This window comes from Struthio camelus, chromosome 1 (assembly GCF_040807025.1).
Source record: "Struthio camelus isolate bStrCam1 chromosome 1, bStrCam1.hap1, whole genome shotgun sequence".
NCBI lineage: Eukaryota > Metazoa > Chordata > Aves > Struthioniformes > Struthionidae > Struthio > Struthio camelus.
In genome coordinates this window covers 101,448,901-101,463,797 of record NC_090942.1, presented here as the reverse complement: position 1 = coordinate 101,463,797, position 14,897 = coordinate 101,448,901, and the positions used below count along the sequence as shown (strand labels likewise).

General features: G+C 40.1%; 1 protein-coding gene across 1 annotated transcript in view; it reads left to right on the top strand.

The window, feature by feature from the left end:
* GUCA1C (guanylate cyclase activator 1C) overlaps nt 1-4,891 on the top strand; it is a 42,159-nt gene extending 37,268 nt beyond the window's left edge. Inside the window, exon 4 of the mRNA XM_009675070.2 lies at nt 565-4,891. Within this exon, the coding sequence (XP_009673365.1) occupies nt 565-695 (131 nt within the window). The 3' untranslated portion in view covers nt 696-4,891. The remainder of the gene's footprint in view (nt 1-564) is intronic.
* The last annotated feature ends 10,006 nt before the right edge of the window (nt 4,892-14,897 follow it).

Sequence of the window (14,897 nt, the reverse complement as noted above, 5' to 3'; positions counted from 1 at the left end):
CTATTACCTCATTTTGAGGTGAGCCCCCAAAAACCAAGTCTAAATCTCCATTTCAGTTGCTTGGAAGAATTTCTCTAATCAAACCACTTAACTGATTTTTACTACATCTTATCATGGCTCTAAATAATCCTATAGTCAATACATGGGGTATGCCTGGTAATCCTCAGGAAATCATGTTCTAATCTCTGTTAAGAGCAGAACCGCCAGCTACAGGCTAAACTCGTTATCTCAGTGCGAATAGGACTGCGCAGTTAAATTCAGCTTTGATAAAGGCTTCATCAGAGCCCTTTTTCACACACATCTGTCACCACAGATGCTAAATACTCATAGTTGTCTTTGACTCCTGTGAAAGCTATGCTTGATCTCTTTCAACAGAGGAAAATGAGTTTTAGTTTTACAATCAGATGCCAAGTGGGGAAACATTAGAAAAGATTCTTCCTGTATTTCCATATCAATGCAAAAGAGAGGACCAGGGAATCTTCTTGGGCATACAGTCTGGCATGAATGGCCTTGTGCTGGGCTGAGGGCTCCTTGGTTTCTAAGAAGTGTTTGATTTCCTTTTAGGGGAACTGACTTTAGAAGAGTTTATAAGCGGTGTGGAAAGAGATGGGGATCTACTGGAATTGATTACAAAAAGTTTTGACCTTTCCAACGTACTCAAAGTCATACAGAACGGCAGGAGGCACAGCATCTGAAGGCTTCAGCGATGGATGTAGCATCTGTGTCATCGTTTTCAAGGAAGATAACATTTGACGCAATCAATCAGGGAGCTTCATATTGTCAAAGCCTGCCCGGCAGGCACCTAGCTCCAGGAATAATTCTCCCTCAGAATTTTCACTTTTGACTCCACATCTCTCTCTCCTTTTCTTTGTTCTTTCTCTCATCACTGACTGTGGCAGCTACAGGACACAAACTTCTGCCCAGACATAGTAGAAAAACTATTTGATGCAGTACAAATAACTTATTTGGTCTTTATGAACACTGTTTAGAGTAATTGGAAAAACAATGGCAAGATCACAAAATACAACCTTTCTAGAAGACACAGAGTTAATGCATTTTTTCTTTTACATACAGGTTCTCTAACCTACTATTTAAAATGTGGTGATAAACCACATTTGTTTTGGTGATAGGATTGGCTTCTATCTGCATCAATTAAGAATGAAGCCTTGTTTGCATTAGCTTAACATTTGCTCTAATCGGTACTCAGAATCGGACTGGATTATCTGGGAAACACCTCAATCAACTTAATATTCCAGAGATGCGCATCCTCTTTAAAAAGCTGTTTGCCACTCTTGACTGTATTACATGTTTTTCTGTTGGGGGAGGTGTCAGCTACTCTTCTTTCAAACTAACCTTGTAGAAGCACTGGAATGAAAATTTGTTAATCTTTGTATAGTAGAATTAGAAGTTCAATGAATAGCTAAAACCAAATTATTTTGTAAGTGCCAGAACGAATGTCATTTGGTTTCACAGAGATTTGTGTCCTTTGACATCTATGTCCTCCTTTTCCAAACAATTCCACTTCTCATGGGGCTCTTTGCCATGGCTGCAAGAGACAAAAGGTAAGAGGTGTCACTACTGGTACACGCTGATGGGACTGCCGGCTTCTGTCAAACAGACTGTTTAACAGCTGAATTCTTCCTGCCTTTCCCTCAAGGGGAATACTAATTTAGGTATTCTCACTCTGCCCAGATACCTGGGCAAAAGCTTTTAACAATTCAGTCTCTCTGAGACTTCCACCTTCTTCCAAACTGGGTTGCAATCATGTCTGAATCTGGTAGCTGTTAGGAGCAAGAGCAAGGGCTTCACAGGCTGCATGATCACATATGCCTCATTTTCTTGGGAAACCATGCTAAAAAGCAACTCAACCTTACCATATAGGTAACAAGATTAATTCTGTGAGCTGAAATGAAACTTCATGAGCTGGCTGCAAAGGGAAAATTCTGCAGTTCTCTCTGGTTCTTTTGGGACTGGTTCTCTCTCACGTCTGCAACAGGCTTGATTGAATTACAACACTGTATTGCAAGAGCAAGTTCTCCTTGGCTGGCGGCATCCTGCAGGTACCACAATACTAGTTATTATCAGAAGCATCAGCTTTATGCAAATAATTTGTTCATGGATCCTAGCAGGATGAAGGAAACAATTATTAAGACTTCAATATGAAAATATTTTTCTTCCAAACACACTTCAAATCCATGTCCATTTGCACATAATGAAATGTGCTCCATCCCTGTGATTATTATCATAGTTTCTGATTTGATCGATAGACTATACTGAAAGTACGCAACAAGCATCACTTGACATTATAAACAGTTCTGACATTATAGTTCTGACATTTGCACTTTTATATCCTTTCTAAAAAAAAGAGAATGATGCATGAGATTGCTGGTGGGTTAGGACTTTAAATCTGTCTATTTACTTATTATTGACACATTAATATTTAACTGTCAGTATCAGTTTTCTCAACCTAGACTTCAAAAATATCACTTTTTTAATGTAATGCTTTTGCATTTAGATTCTATGAGGGTGGTGTTCTTCAGAATTGACTTTAACGTTTAAAATAAAATGGTCCAGTCTAATGTGTCTGGGTACAGGGGAACAGCTGTATTTTGGATTCTTGCTTTTAAGCTAATGAAGGTACTGGCTTTGAAAAGTGACTGCTACTTATGTATACTGACTTTTTTTTTATAAAGGGATTTTTAAAAGAGAATATTTCTATTTAAATGTACGTAATTTTTTTGTGTAGTTGTAGTTATATGATGTGAATTACCAGTTCAGGAAGAGCATTGTGTCATGTTTAAAAAAATAGTGAATGTAAGGAAATTCTTAGCCATCTTTTTGTGAAACTATATTATAAAGGTGGCTGACATGCTTATTTTCCATACTTGCATATGAAATCATTTAGCAGAAGCCAGTGTAATTAAGAAACAAATATCTTTTCTCTTTAATATAAATACTTTGGCGTATCATTTCCAAAAATATTTACCTATAAAAACTCCATATGTGTTTGGGAATATTCCTAAGGCTTTATTTATACTACTAGATTTTTTTTACAAGTTGATTAATTTAAATTTCCTTTGACTACTTAAGCATCATTTGATGCACAGGTGATTGAAATAAATGCATTATGGCCACAGCTGGCTATTGATTTCATTCTTCTCAATCTGTCAGCTGCTTATCAGGTGTAGCAGTGAAATCAGGTGGCACGCAGAAGAGCCATCAACCTGGCTCCCTAAAGTCTTGTTCAGAGACAACTTGAAGCCACAACTTGTAGCAGTGGAGGGCAAGCTACTTGGTAGTAATGAAGGAAAAGGAATGTTGTAAGCTGACCCATTGGGTTGCTTATTACTATTTTAATAGACAACAGAAAGGGAAAAAGAAGTCAAATGCTACCTCACAGTACATCTACCCTTAGCAAATAGATATGTGGTTAACGAGTGGTGCTGAGCCACTGATTCTGAGGCCTGCCAGAGCCTACACAAATGCTTTTGCTCTAAAACAACTGGGTGGGAGAAAAAACAATTATAGCATATGCTTTCAAGAAGTGTCACGATCAGCAAGACTGATGCAGATGTCTGCTGGGAGCGTCTGGAGAAGCTTGCTGCCTACATTATTATCACAGAGTGGCAGAGAGATTTTTTTGGTAAGATAGATGTGCACAGAGAACGACTACTCATTTTGTCACCATATGCACCTTGGAAAGAATCACAGATATCAAATTCAGTCTGTGCAACTGGGTGAGCGTAGCCAATCAACAGGGTAATTGGCAGTTTCTCCTCTATTATAAGCTCTTTCACTATGCTTGTTTTATTGCCTCTGAACAACTAAAGGTAATTAGTGTGACAGTTCCCTTTTTTCAAACAGCTCCTAATTGTCCTAACATTATCTCTCTTTTTTTTCTTTTTTTTCCTGATCATTCAATATACTAAGAAATAAATAGGTAATTTTTCTTCTGAGAATCTGGGAATTTAAGGCCACAGGCAAATCACCTTTTCTTGTAGATATGAAATTGCTTAAGCATTAATAGGCACAATTAAACCTTATGCCACAGTTACATATTCCTGAAGAACTGGGAAGAAAGCTTGCTGTGGTGTGGAAAAGATATCAGAGCTGCATTTAATTTTTGACCTTACATAAGATTAGCTGCACCATACAGACCACAGCAGCTAAATATTTAAAGCTCGTGTGTGTTTTACACATAGGAGGAGTTTGCATGCTGTGGCAAACTTCACTTAGGAAAGACACCAACTTCTTTTTGCACAGGTCACTAAAAATTCTATGAATGGCAATGATATTCAAACATTGCTTTTCGCAGCTTGGTCTGAGCAATTGATCTAAAGAGAAAAAGTTTGGTATTCCATCTTCCTATCCCTTGAGCCATCTAGTCTTCTGGTTCTTTGAATATACATAGCAGCTACAGACTTCTTAAATTCTACTTTTCTTGGAAAACTCAAAGTATGCTCAGAATGGTAAATGAATGTGGACTTAGGGACCTTTCATGGTCCCATATAAGCCAATGATTCCATTGATTGTAAACCAGAACAAAATTTCTTCATGCAAACATCTAAAGAACATATTAAACTCTTGATTTATTCAAAATCTTATTAACCTTTTATGAAGCACTATTTCTGTGGGGCACTGCTGAGGGGTAGAGGGAAAGAATGAAGTAAGTATTTTGAGAACGCTTTTAAAAAACAAAGAGGAATGTATTGCCAGCGCTACCATTTTCCTTTTAAAAAACAACGAAATATTCATGAAGAGGATTGACATAGTTTTGAGTGAAATGAAACTGCTATCAGGCCTTAGGCATGGGTTTTCATTCTTAGCATCCATCCACATATTCCTTCCACCCCCCTCTCCCCAAAGCAATAAAAATGATGGTATTTTATATTGGCAGTGTACCTCTGAAATGTAGCTTTAATGGTTCTGGACAGGATGGGAAGTGTTTGCACGTTTCCCCCTTTTTATTTAAATTATAAGTATTTGACAAACTGCTTCTCTCCTGGAGGAAGCCAGATCCCCTCAGATTTCAACTACAGAGAGCTTACTTTTAAAAACCTGCTAATACTTGCTGAGCAATGTCAAACATTTGCAATTAAAGAAGTTTTTATTGTTCTTCCATTGTTCCTTTATTGTACTAAAGGTGTCTATATGAAAAGAGCATCTTTATTCCATTTTTCTTATCTACTTTTTAATTAGGTCAATCTTTTCTTTTAGTATCCCGCTCACAAACTCAGCTTCTAATAAAAATGTCAGCTAGCAATCGACTGCTGGTGAAGAGCGCAATAATTCAGTGATCTTCTAAGTAATGACATGTCTTCCAATAACATTCTGTTAATAGTGAACATCAAGCAGCTCATAAAACACAAACTGTAATTTAGGACCAGCACTACCTGTAAGCAAAATGTTTTTATAATTTTCCAAGAAATGTTAGGTTCCTCCCTAGGACTCTGAACTGCACAGGGGACACAAACACACAAAAAAATCCAAGCTCTCTAATTATCAATTATTTTTTCAAAATATCTAAAGTGGTGAGATTCCTGCGCATAAAAGTTAGGAGCTGATTTTCCCTAGATAGTGTAAAGAGAAAAGCATCTCTAGGGGTAGGTCAGTATGTCGAAACTACTGTCTGAAGTGGTTGACATGAATAATCTAGCAAAACAAAGGCATAGTCCTGGCACCAAAAAAGGGAAGCTCCAAAAATGAGTTCTGCCTGCAAGCGTTAGTAAATGCCTCTGGAGAAAATGGTTATAAATCTAAATCTGGTATTTCCTGGCGGTTTTTGATTGTTCCAGAAAAAAACTTTTGTGCCCATTCAGAGAGAGGATGTGTTCTGCTGTCACCCTCTCTGCCTCCTGTCTAGAAAAATGCCAGATGCTGCCAGGTCTCTGAACAGAAACCAAATGGTGCAAAATAGGCAAGAAGCTATTGCCAAGACCATACGTAAGCACCAATCAATGATCTTAAGACAGCCCAAAGTGGGTAAGAAACGACCATAACTGCATGTCCTGCAGGTACACAAGTTAGGGGCAGATGTGTTCAAGAAATAAGCTGTATCATTGCTTCAGGTGGTAAAGAAATCCTCAAAGCAGAATCCCCGCAAGGCTCCAAAGTTTTTCTGGAGAGTGATGATGCCAATATATGTTTGTGACAAGGCAGTCTGTTGCTGGCAGGAGGGAATATTTTATGTGACATGAGTGAGCAAATGAGACGTGAATAGAGCATGACACGTATCTTTTTGCTATTCCCACTGTTTCAGTCTGCTTGTGGCTGAAATCCTTTTCTCCTCCAAATTCTTTTCCTTTTTTGCTACTAGTACTACTAGAAGCTTGAGGGAGAGGGAGTCCGACCCTGAGAACAAGCAGGAGAGGACAGATAAAACATTTGGAGATTAGCATTACGCTGGAGAAAACTGTTTACTCAGAAATGTGCTACTCCTGCTGCTCATTTTGCTTTCTTTGACTTCTGCTTTGCATTGACATTCCAGGCACACGGAGAAGATGATCTTTTTTCCTTACTGGAAAGAGAGAGAATAAAGCATCTCTTCATATACATCTAAAACAGAGACAACTGGAAATGAGATCCATGGTGCAAGGAGGCCTTGTGACACCATTCCCATGACAAGGCTTTGCTTATCAGACTGACGGAAGGACTTCGCATGTTGTGATGATTTGCAGTAAAAATTGCCACAGATGGTGTTAGCATTTGTGGAGTTTATGAGATTAGTATTTGGCTACAGATCTTTCTCCAGATGTTTCTGCGAAACCAAACAGAGAGTGCAAAGTTAGAGAGGTTTGAATGAACATAAATGTTTCTTAAAGGCCCCCTTATTTAGAATCAATTTCCCTATAATCTGTTTAGTAATATGGTCACTAGATACAGTAAACTACATAAATACAGCTCTAATTTCCACTCTAAAAATAATCTTAATCTGTATCTAGAAATGATTTCTCATCAGCTTTTTTCTCATGCTGCTAATCTATGTATGATACCAAAAGAGGCCTTCAAAACATACAAGCAAGAGATAGAGTCTCTGGAATAACAGCTCCTTTCATACTTTCTAACACCCATCTCCTCATTGTGCTGCTTTTACCCCCACCTCACAGTATGGGTCTATGTCTGCCTTGCCAGACCCTTCTCTAAACAAAGAAATGTCCAAGGGAACGTTACCTCATGCATCATAACAGTAAGGCAGAAAATTAGTGAAAAGCAATACCTTCTTCTTTTTAAATTATTAGGAAATTGTACCAAAAGGCAGGCCTGAATTGTTCCATTCAACTAAGCACGCTGATGTATGACACTCCAAATATTGGGTTAAGTGACAGGGAGCACAGTGTCTGGCTGGTCAAAGCAGCATGATGAACACACTTTGCTACCACATCTTTATCCATGCCCTTTGTTTTTCCCTGCAGCCCAGTCCTCTAGCCAGCTTCAGGCAGACCCCACTCCAGTTTTAAACCCTTCTTCACACAGGAAGCTTTTCCCCTACTTCCTTGAAGAAATCCCACAGAGGAAAGCAGTTGGAGGGCGAGGGGCCAGAAAGGTGATAGACAGAAATTCAAACTCCATGCATTGTTGTGAGCATCCCTTGCACCTCAGAAGCAATAGGCTCTACAAAGGAAGTTGAAGCCTCTGTGTCCAGAAGGGTTTAACTCCTCCTTTGGCAGTCTGCAGTGGTCAGACATCAGAGGTCTGAGATGAGCAGGACAGGTTTCTGAAGCAACTGACCCTGAGGGTAGCCACAAATTCTTAAGAGCTTGGTAATGGAGGAAGGACACTCCCTTCCCTTCCTCAGCTTGGGTAGGATATAAGTCAGTTTTGCAACTTGTGGGCGCATGTGCCATGTAACCCTTAATTTAGCCAGCTACCTACCATACAAAAATTTCCGACCCTAGAGCAGCACGATAGGCTGCCCAGGGGTTCCTGGAAGGTGTGTGCAACAGGGGCCAATGCCCTGGGCCACCACCCCATCACTGCTCCTGGGACAGCGCCAGCTACCTGGCAACAAGCTGCATTACGGCTGCCTCTGCTATGTAGAGGCATTCACATCTCCGCTTGCAGGACAGACCCTGCGACAGCTGACTTCGAGGAAAGCTTAACAGTCGCTGGAGAAGCAGAGGGTTGAAAGAGGAGGGGAAATGACAGCTCCAGGCATAGCTCTGTTTTCTTTTTGTTCTCCAGAGCAGCGAGCCCAGCTTTGAAAGGTGTTAATCTTCTGAACTGGAGCCCATAGAAAACGTTTCCTGTTTTTTCCGCACAAGCACTTTTTTTCTGTGCTTTAAAACCACATAATGCTTCTACATCCAGCCACTACATGTGCCAAAATACGCCATTCTGAAAACGTCTTTTCATTCTCTACATACAGTAGGTCTCTCAGGCTGCTGCAAATGTTTGTGGGCGATTTTCTAATAAGGACATGGACCCATTCTTTTAATGAACTTGTCTTTTCTAGCTGAGGAATAGTTGTAATTTCATCTGGTTCAAGTGACCAGGCATATGTTGGTGAATCATGCAGACCAAATATTTACTTTAGCCACTTCAAGAATTGTGGGCTAATACTGGTTTGCCCAGCTCTTTGTTAAAACAACTGCAAAGGAGAAATGATTAAAAAAAAAAAAAAACAACAGAGCTTGTTTATGCATAATTTGTGCACTCACAGTACAAAAGGGCTACGTATCTCAGCTAAATCATTTGCAATGAATAATTCTACCATTTTGTACAGATGCAGAGCTTTGGAGCTTACAGCACAGTATGGAAATGTATCTTCAGTCCTCAGGAGATGAGAGAATTTTAATTCTTGGCACTGAAGGCAGGCTTGAATGAGAATATGATTAAACTTTTATAACTGCTTCATGTTTTCTTGGCTCAATCAATATTCTTTTCAATAAGCCCTGGGCCTGTTTCAGAAGCACTGCCAATATTTGTTGTTCAGTAAATGTGGTTTTATTTTTCTTTCCTGCTGATCTGATCAGCAGAGTGACATTGATCATAATGGTTGCTGTGTTCAAACATTTTAAAACAATTGAATCTCCTCATGCAGGACAGAGGTTACGTAGCTGTGCTGATTGCAGCACAACTTTTAGTGACCTCTGTTACAGATGAATATGCTTTGATACCACCACCAATATATCTGATGGCGACCATTCGTCTGCGCCAGCTGGCAGGAGTGGATGGGATCACGCCGAATGGCTGTTTCCTCTGCTTCAAGGGAAGCCCTGAAGGGACATGACAGATAATCGCGCATTCTTCAGGAGCACTGACATCCCGGGGACAGACCCAGAGCTTTCCATCATGTTGCATGTGAAAATGCTCAGGGGAATTGGTGACGATTATTTAGATGTTAATACTGCCAAGCAATAGGATGCTGGACAAGAAATGAGGATGCGCCTGCAGCCTACTTGCTGATCTGCCAACAGTATGTGCATAACCTTGGGCAAATCACTTACCTCTGTACCTCAGGTTTCCTATCTATCAAACAAAGATGATAATAATTCTTACCATGCTTTGTGACACAGTTGGAGATTTATTCAAGAGAGGTGTGAGGCGACTGCTGAGCTGTGGCACTCACTCAGCACATTGGCAAGACTCAGTGAAGTACTGAGTGAAGGGTTTGGCGCAAAAGTCAATCCAGACGGTGTTCACTAATGCTCAGTAACTGGGGAAAGTGTGTAATGAAAGGGGCAAGAATCCCCCACTGCTTTTCTTTGCCTTAATAGTAGTATAGTATTAATGGATCTGATTCCCAGGCTTTGTGACCCAATTCCTCAATGACAAAAAGCGACTTTGGTTCTCTGTTCTCCATTTCTGGATGTGGTGGAAAAGAAGATTTGCCATTTCAAGGCAATGGCTGCCCTGGTAATTGCTTCTCTCTCCTGTTCTCAGACCCGGTGGTTGAACTCGGGACCTGCCTTCATAAATGAGCTTACAGTGGCAAATATTTCACTCCTCAGACAGCTTTAGGTGTAACCAGGCAAGAACTGAAAATAGCAAGATGCCACTAACTCCCTAAGCCCCAACCTGGCAGAGGACTGATTAGATTGCAACTGATTAAATTCCTCCTCCACAAAATGACATTTACTCTTCAACAACTGAGGGCAAGGAACACGCTTCACAGAAGGACTGAGCCAGGAATTGCAACCTTTGAGCCTACCTAGATGGCCTCCAGCAGGCCAGCACACATTGTTCAGGGATAGCTTAATACCTTACTCAGCACAGCACTGTGTTTGGGAGCCCAGCAAAGTATTGGGTTTGATGGGCAAGAGTCTCCCTGACTTTTGCTTAATGCAACCCTGTAGCCAACTTTATTTTCCCCGTTATCTTATACACAAGCAGGGTTATGGAGTGCTTGGGTGTGTAAAATTATGATAAGGACTGAAAACAGTAGTCTGTTTTAATAGACACACTCATGTGGGGGCTGCCTTACGTGAAGGAACTAATTTGCGACTCTAGATAGAGCTGTGTGAGTAAGGGGGAGTAAAATACCATTCCGATACTACCTCAAAGAGAGGAGGGAAGACACCACTCTTTGCAGAGGAACTGGAACACGGTGCCTGCTACAGCATCTGTCTTGTGAGACTAATTTACTGTGTTTTTCTGGGGTGTTCATGCTCTGTTTTCCATGGGCAGCCAAACCCTCTCCACATCTATAGCCATGCCATGCTCCACAGTTCTCAGTGATTGGGTTTTTCACATCATCTGAGATGTCTAATTATCTTCACTGACTCGGCGCAAGCTGAGCTGTGCAAGAGTTTCTGGGAAAGAGCAGTTATTTTACACCTTCATACTCCTCTGTACAAAGAGTGAGAGCAGCATGTCTAAAGAAACACTCTCAAGAGATATGAGTTTGCCATTTAAATAGTCAATATGATATTTTGGCTGTATCTGAAAATCAACATTTACAGAGAACAGATGTATAAATCCCTTTTTATATGGTTCTTCAGAGGTTGCGTTCAGAAGATGATTTACTATTCTGCATACCTAAATACTAAAAGATATTGACTGACTGGAGAGAGTTCACAGTAGAATAGTAAAAAAAGACTACTTAGAGTGGATGTTTTGATTTATAAGTAAAAGATTAAAAGATTAAGAGGAGAAAATACAGCTTGAGCTGGGCTAACTGATGAGCTAGAGAGAACATAGCTCTCTTTCAAGTGATGTAAACACCGTGAATAAAAGAGTTACATATGGCAGTGTACCACAGGGTGAGCAGTGGCACATACAACTCAGTCCTACAAATTATTCTTTTATAAGCCAAATTAATTACAGAGAAGTTGAAGTTAAATCTGCTGTCAAATATTTCTGCACAAATTTATTTAACAGAATTGCAAAAGAGGTGGAACGTGGACAGAAGAGCAGAAGAGCTTCTAACACTGCACGGGGACAAAAGAAATTTTTCTTGAAACATTTTTTTCTTCTGTGTCTGCATTATATCAAATACTGATATTTTCTTTTATAGCAAAAAGGACATAGAGTTCAGTGTTTATGTAATCATAACATTAAGAAGATGCTGGCTGTCTTCATATCAAAGGAAATTTCCGGCTAACATCAAACATGCCATTTCCCTGTGGCAGAGCAGGAGTGGGAGCCTGTTAAGTGCAAAGCTTCAGAAATCTGTTTGGGTGTGTATTGACTGCTGGACAAGGACATTTCACCTCTGCACTGACACTGTCCAAGATCCATGGCACAGAGGGCAATTACAAGTTTGCAGCCCAGTCACCCCCAACTCAAATGAGGACTGCATCTGTCCCTCCCTGCAAGCCACTTCTGCCAATCCTCAGTTTGGCAGTTCCAACCCAGAAACTAAGGGTTTCCGAAATAGTTTTCGTAATTTATTAGGCAACATTATTGAAGCACAGCCTAGGAAGAGTACTTTGTTTCACTAGGTGCTGCATAAACATGCCAGTCAAATGGACAGCCCCTGTTAATTTACAGTCTCAGTAACAAGGGGTGGCAAACAGCAGAGACATAGGGAAGTATACCAAGAAAAGATTGGTCATTTCCTGGTCACACAAGCATCTGCTCTGCTTCATATAGGAACCTTAACAAACTTAAGGTTTTAACATTATTGCTCTTCCTTGTTTCCTTTTTCTTGCCTGTTTACAGTTTAATACACTGCTTGGTTTTGCAGCGTGCAGAAACACATCCTACGGCCAAGAATTATCTATTATTTGTCAACTTTATGATTCCTAAGGTCATGGAGGTCGAAATTTTTGTACACCTTACTACAATAATACACCTTATTAAATATACCAGTTACTACTGGTCTGGGAAAAATTTTGTATGCACCTGCTCAGCGCCACTCTCATTTTTTCCTATGGTTTGTAGAATAAATCTTTTGCAATTGAGTGCTCCCGTCACTCTTCTGCAGTGCATCATGAATTGAAAACTGCCAGAATTAACTAGTGAATAGACTGTGCTTACTGACTGATCTTCTATCAATCAGACTAAAATAACAAGAACATACCCTTTAATTCCTAGGTTAGTGATTACCTCAAATATAAAATAAGTCTGAGGCTATTTGTATTATTTCTAGTTTAAATTACATTTTAGCAAAATTAGAAGACATTAAGGTTGTAAAGTAAATGACTTCTAAGCTAGGGAATGTCAGAGGAAAGTAATTAACCTCATCCTGCATGTGCACTGCATTTCGGTTTTTTAATTATCAGATCAGTGCAGTGGGATCACAAAACCCCATGATGAAAGCCAGAAAGCCCCTAAACACGCATGTAAGATCAGGTAACAGACAAAGGCTGCACCTAAGGAAAGGCCTGAGCCCAACAAACAGTTCTCCAGTTGTATTTACCAACAGTTTTATAGGCAGTGGCTGCCTATAATGGAGCTCAGAACCCAAATCTGGGCGTAAGCATAAAGCCGACAGCTGAGGCACAACTTCTTGGCTGCTGTCTTTCGCAGGGTAATGCTGGACTCTGGTACCTGGCCAAGGGCTGCACACAGCTTTCAAAGTGAAGCATCAGAGACTTTATGACGTTTTGTTTTTCCCCACAGCGCTAGCCCTTTGTTTAAAGAACTGGTTAGTTATCCGATACTTGCTTTTATCCCTTTCATTAAATTCAGGGTTTCAGGTCTTACTTATACATCACCTAAAGCCCTGAATATAGACTTACTTGATCACTCAGAAGCTTCCTAACAATGTTCTGGCCTACCCCAATATTTGAGCATTTTGAAAATACTGCAGAACCTATTTTTCTAGTATCCCAAGGAGTACAAGTAGTAGTAGTAGTATTCCTGTTTTACACAGAGGAAAAGAAAGATTAGAAGGATTTGGGTCAAACTGCTGAGTGTCCACTGATTTAGGCATCCAAACCTGAGAAACATAGAATCTGATTTATTCAGAGCACGTAGCATTTTTTTATCTTAAGAAGATTCTATAAGCTTTCATATATTCAAAGCATAGCTCCCATCAAAGTGAACAGCAAGAGAAAGTGCTGAGAACGTCTGCAAATCCATTCCCAGGTGGTTATCCAGAAAACACAGAATACGCAGTTAGATGATCATCAGTGAGGATCTGGGTTTTAAGTGATTTGTCCTGCATTCATCCAAGTGGGAGGACAGTGACAGAGATAGAGGTGGAGTCTAGTTCATCAGCCCTGAATTGCCACGCTAGTCCTTTCTCTCCCATCTGCCCCCATCAGCACTTTACTACTCTGGTAACTGGATTGTTCACCTCATGGATGTGATTCAACCCCTAAGCACAAGAGTTCGTGCAGTAGGAGCCGAAAACCTTGCTGATGCCAGAAAAAAGACAAAGTCTTTCTTCAAAATTTGGGAACTGTGAGACCTTCTCAACCACATGATCATAAGAATGTTTCAAAATGGTTTAAACAATGTATTTTTCTTTAGTTCTGCCATCTCAAAAAAATAGGATTTATTACAGCTGACCTCACAAATAGTAAGTAGATAAATATGAATCAGCTTTAGACTGGAAGCCATGCTGAAAAATGTATCCACTTCTTTATGTTGGCAAAAGGGAAAACATTTGTATACAGGAGCTCAATGTGCTGGCAGCATTTTTAGCTTTAAAGGAATGGTTGTTTGGGGAAGATACAAAGTCTCCATGCCCATGAACAAGTAATACTTTCAGCGGTGTAAATCATATTCTGCCTCCTTGGTGAGCTTAGGACCTCAACCATATGGGACTAGTTAGGGAGCAACTAGAAAGGGCATGACACATGATGCGTTGTCGCCATTTAGCATCAAATTCTCCAATCTTTAATCCTGACTATTTCTGCAGAATCAGACAAAAAGGTTATATTTTTGGCCGCTTTGGCTAGAGCTGTCGGTGTTCTGGGGGCACTAACGGGCCTTCCTGCCCCTACCCTCCCCACTTTGAGTTCAAGGAAGTGTTCACCATGTTTAGTAAACATTCATCAAATCAACTGCCTTATCCAATTTTTTTGTTATGTTTTGGTTCACTGGAAAATCTCCAACAGGCTCCAGTAAAATACTTCATCTTCTGTTATTTTCACTTGGTTACACACTGATTATGGTGGTTAGGCGTCCAAGCTTTAGTTAGAGATTCAAAAAGACAAATGGGTTTGATTTCTTCTGTAGTAATAAGTGATAAACTTAAAAGATATACAGATGGGGAAGAAACATGTAGTGAACTGAGTGAGGAGTCACACAGAAGAAGCAGAGAGATGGAGAATTTCACCAGTACTTTGCAGGGAGGGGAGCTGGTTGTTGCTTTTATGTTTAAGCTTATCTTCACCAAGATACTGGCAAGAGTAAATATAGTTTTTAGCCTTCTCTATATAAAAGCTGTTTGTCAGCATTTCAGCAACTCTCCCATTAAGATGGTGCCTAGATTTTCCACGAAAAGGAAGGAAAACTGGTTTGTTGGATTTTGGCGGAAGGATCTGAAGTAGGAGTCAGCTTGG